Here is a 4360-nt window from a genome sequence, read left to right on the forward strand (position 1 = left end):
TGTGTGTGTGGTATGTGTGATGAATATGTGGTGAGTTGGTGCATGTGATGTGTGTGTGTTGTGTTTGTGTGTTGTGTGTTGGTGTATGTGCTGTGTGATGTGTGTGTTGCGTTTGTGTGTGGTGTGTTGATGTATGTTATGTGTGTTTGTGAAGTGTGTGTTGTGTGTGTTTGTGTGTGGTATATGTATGTGTGGTATGTATGTGATGAATTTGTGTGTGTAGTGTGTGTGTGTGTGATATGTGGCGTGTGTGATGGGTTTGTGTAGTGTGTGGGGTGTATTGGTAGATGTAGTGTGTTTGTGATTGTGTGTGTGGTGAATATGTGCTGTCTGTGTGTGTTTGTGGTATATTTGTGATATATGTGTGGTATCTGTGTGATGTGTTTGTATATGTAGTGTATATGATGTACGTTTGGGGTATGTGGGTATGATGTGTGTGATGTGTTTGAGTTTGTGTGATGTGTGTGTGTGCTATATGCATGTGTGTGGTATGTCTGTGATGTGCTTTTGCGTGTATAAGACAGAGATGTGTGTGTTATTTAAATGTGTGATGTGTTTGTGCATGTAGTGTATTAGTATGTGTGGTGTGTTTGATATGTGTGTGTAGTGTGTGATGTGTGTTTGGTGTATTTCTGTGTGTGTATGTGGGGGGGTGAGGTTGTATGTGTGTGATGTGTATCTTCCCAGCTGTCCTCAGGGAGGCAGTGTGCGAGAGCAGTCTGCTTGTGTTGAGCATGATCTTCTTGATTGAAAACGGTGCAGAGGAGGCAGCCAGGCGGCCGAGTGAAGCTATAGAGAACAGTGTCCTGGCAATGTGAGCCTTTACCTGGATCGTTTGCACACTTGGATCCTCTGTGGGCCTTCACAAGCTGATCTGCCGGTCCTCCCTGATGAGCACTTGGGCTTGCCACCTCCCCAGATATGTGGCTCAACAGCTACCTCACTCTTCTGAAGGAGAGTGTCCCCCCCCCCCGGGTCCTTGTTTCCTGTGGGTGCTGGCACATGCCAGGGGCCACCCAGTCAGTCTGTGTGAACCCGTGCAATAGAAAGGGAACTAAGCAGATTCTCTTTGCCTTCATTCTCCACATCTGCTAATAGACAATTTCCAGTCAATCTGGTGGAATATGCTTGCACAGCTAAGGGGGGATTATGTTCCCTAGGGATTGGGAACAAGGGTCCTGCCACTCCCCACCCCCAGCCCTCAGTCTGCCTTGCTGAGACAAAAGGGCCTTCCAAGGCCATCCATGTGACTAAGCCTGCTTCCCAAAATGTCACTAAAGATGGCCACAGGTCAGGTGGTTCTTGCTCATCTCCCACTCACCAGCGTGGTGCAGACCTTTACAAAAACGACAACAGCTAGCCTCAGAGTGAGGGTGACCTCCCTGTTTAGCTACCCACCTGCCCTTTCTTTCGTCAGAAAGAAAGACTATCCGCAGAAAGAGGAAAGATCCATCCCTGAGAATTTGATTTTTTTAATTGTCCAAGTCACTATCATCCTATCTGATTTATTTAAATCAATTGACACCCCTTTGTCTTCTTGGAAACTTTCACGGCAGACTTGATCATGGCATATATTTGGCATTTCGGGTGGCCAGTTCTACCCCCAAACCCCTGCAGTCTGCACTCAACAGGTGTGCACCCCACAGCGGCACGATTCCCAAGACATGTCCCCAGCCCTGCTAAGCCAAGCCACTGGAAAGGCTGTCATGATTAGCGTGTTGCGCTATTTTCCTTGTGGGTGTTTTTCTTTGGAAGAAGCTAAAGTGAGGCAGATGCTGTGTTGTGCTTTTTCACAGTTTTAAAGTATGGGGACCAGAGACGGGGAGAAGGGGACCAGAGACGGAGGGAGAAAATCAGATAGACTGGAGGTAAACATTGCAAACCTTCCTTACTCCGCTGGCTTGGACTGATGCCCGAAGACCATTCACTGCCCCCTCCCCCAAAGCTAAGTGCAGTGTTTGAGAAGGAATTTCTGGAGACCAGTAGAGATGAAAGTTGTGCTTCACACGCTCTGCTCGCAAACCCCAACTTGTGTATTCACGTTGCTAAACACGGACTGCGGTATGATTCCAGCTGGTCCTGGGGAGGGATGAGAGTAACCCTAACCCGCGAGGTCAGTGTTTGCACCTACCTGCTGGGAAACCCTGCAGACAGACACAATGGTGGCTTCAACACACGCAGCTCTCCCCTCTCCTCCCAGCGAACCTTGCCCTTTCCCTGCAGTGTGCTTGGGCACCGCCCTTCCCCTCACCTCTGCCTGGAGTACTAGTAAGTGCCCAGCAGTGGACAGAGGCACCAGGCACCTCCCCCCCCCCAGGATGTCTTCAGCTGCATCTCAGCAGAGGTGCCCCCTCCTGCTCAATGGCAGGGAGGGGGCCAAGCAGGCAGAAAGGCTCTGCAGCTTTGGGCCTCTGCGGCAGTGACTATGGCAGAGGTGTGTCCTGTAGCCACCCCCACCCCCACCCCCGTGTCACCCGCTTAAGTACCTAGAGGCAGCCCCAAATACTTTGGGTATCTTGCATTCCCCAGGGGTGCCTTTCACTGCCTTTTTTTTTTTTTTTCAAGATATAGGTGCTCACTGCACTGTCACTTTCTCCTATGAGGGAAACCGCTCTGACTCCCACTTTTGCCACCTCTTTTCCTAAACCCCAAGCAGCCTACTCTCTTTTCTCACATGTTGCTTCCCGCCTCCCAACCACTTCTTGCTTCCTTGCTACTTCCCGCTTCCCCAGGATCTTCCATTCCCATATCTTTTCTGGTCAGTGAGTGGCAACCAAAAGGGTTCAAGGGACACCCCGAGTCTAGCAAACTCGATAGCTATCCTACCTGGTCTAGCTTCCCCCTCCCCCCTTCCTCCAAGGGGTCTTTTTCTTACCTTTATTCTGGACCACGTTATTGGTGATCTGGGCAACGGAGGTGACTTTCGACCTTTCTCTCCAGGGACCAACTGCAACAGCTGTAATGCCGGACTCATCATTGGATAGAACTCTGGAGTTGGCTCCAGCCATGACTCTGGGGCCCTCTCCGTATCAGGTTCTGGGACTAGCTCTAGGGCCAGCCCTATGTCAAGATCTGGTGGGGTGGGCTGTCTAGTCGGTTCTAAGGCCAACTCTACGGTTGGATCTGTGACAGAGTCTGGGGCCGACTCGGGGGCCGGCTCTGGGGCATCTTCTGGGACTGGCTCCTGGGCCAGCGCTGAGACAAGTTCTGGGTCCGGCTCTGAGACCGGCTCTGAGTCTGGTTCTGGGTCCGGCTTGGGGTCCGGCTCTGGGGTTGTTTTTGAGTCTGCTTCTGTAGCTGGTTCTGGAGTCGTATCTGGACATGGTCCCAGTGCAGGCTCTGGGACTGGTTCTGGAGAAGGCTCGGGGAACGGTGGAGAAGCTGGCGGCGGTGGTGCAGGCGGCGGAGCGGGAGGCGGCGGCAGAAGCTCTGGGGACTCAGCAGGCTGCTCTTCATCCTGAGGCTGGGCAGTAACCTGGGCTGCCGACTCTACACCTTCCATTGCAGCACACCTTCTGGGGTCCAGGCAGCCGGCCCCCCTAACATTAGAGGGTTGAAGAGCCCTCGGGTGGTCCGCCCACTCCTGTCTGACATCCCTGTGAGGGGTGCCAAACTTTGCACTCGCTCAGTTCCATGGCTAGCGCAGCTCTGAGGTCTAACCCAGGGGCGCGCAGCGTCTCCCGGAGCTGGAACACGCCCCTTGGTGAGCGCACACCTCTTCGTGAGCAGCTACTGGTTTGATGGGCGGGAAAGAATAAGGCTTGAGAACACGACTGGGCAGAGCGCTTGATGACCTCTAGCGACGTGCGCAGGAAGGGAGGGGGAGGCAAAAAAGAGGAGGGGGAATGGAGTGGCTTGTGGGGAGGACTTGGAGCCCAGCCAGGATTAACCCTTTGGTGACAAGAATGGGGGGGGGGAGACAGAGAAGGAGAGAGATATGGAAAGAGTCAGACACAGAGAGACAGAGACAAAGATGACAGAGATAGAGAGAAGTTTAGGGTCTTTGCAATCCTTCTGCATTCTAAGGAGATGTTGCTGATCTTAAGCTTCCATAAGGTGGATGCCCTTAGCAGCAGGTGGATCTAGCCTGGAACTAACCGCTTGCCCTCTTCCCAAGTCAGGATGGACAAGCACTCCCTTTTATTTAACCCAGGAAAAGAAATTAACCAGCAGAGGTTGGGGGAAAAAAACGAGAAACTGGGATGGGAGTGGGCAGAGCCTCCGGGTCTCAAGGGGGTTTGTTTGTTCGTTCACGTGTTTTGTTTTGTTTGTTTGTTCGTTCTTCAATTCATTTGTTTAATTTCTGCGCTTTTCTTAGTCAGAACAGTTGAGGAGGTTGCTGTTTGGTAGCAGGTTTGCG

The 4360-nt window shown here is 52.0% G+C and overlaps 1 protein-coding gene across 1 annotated transcript in view; it reads right to left on the reverse strand.

The window, feature by feature from the left end:
* Dgkk (diacylglycerol kinase kappa) overlaps positions 1 to 3502 on the reverse strand; it is a 146637-nt gene extending 143135 nt beyond the window's left edge. Inside the window, exon 1 of the mRNA XM_055597555.1 lies at positions 2876 to 3502. Within this exon, the coding sequence (XP_055453530.1) occupies positions 2876 to 3502 (627 nt within the window). The remainder of the gene's footprint in view (positions 1 to 2875) is intronic.
* Between the last annotated feature and the right edge of the window lie 858 nt (positions 3503 to 4360).

This window comes from Psammomys obesus, unplaced genomic scaffold (genome assembly GCF_907164565.1).
Source record: "Psammomys obesus unplaced genomic scaffold, mPsaObe1.curated_primary_1811, whole genome shotgun sequence".
NCBI classification, from domain to species: Eukaryota; Metazoa; Chordata; class Mammalia; order Rodentia; family Muridae; genus Psammomys; species Psammomys obesus.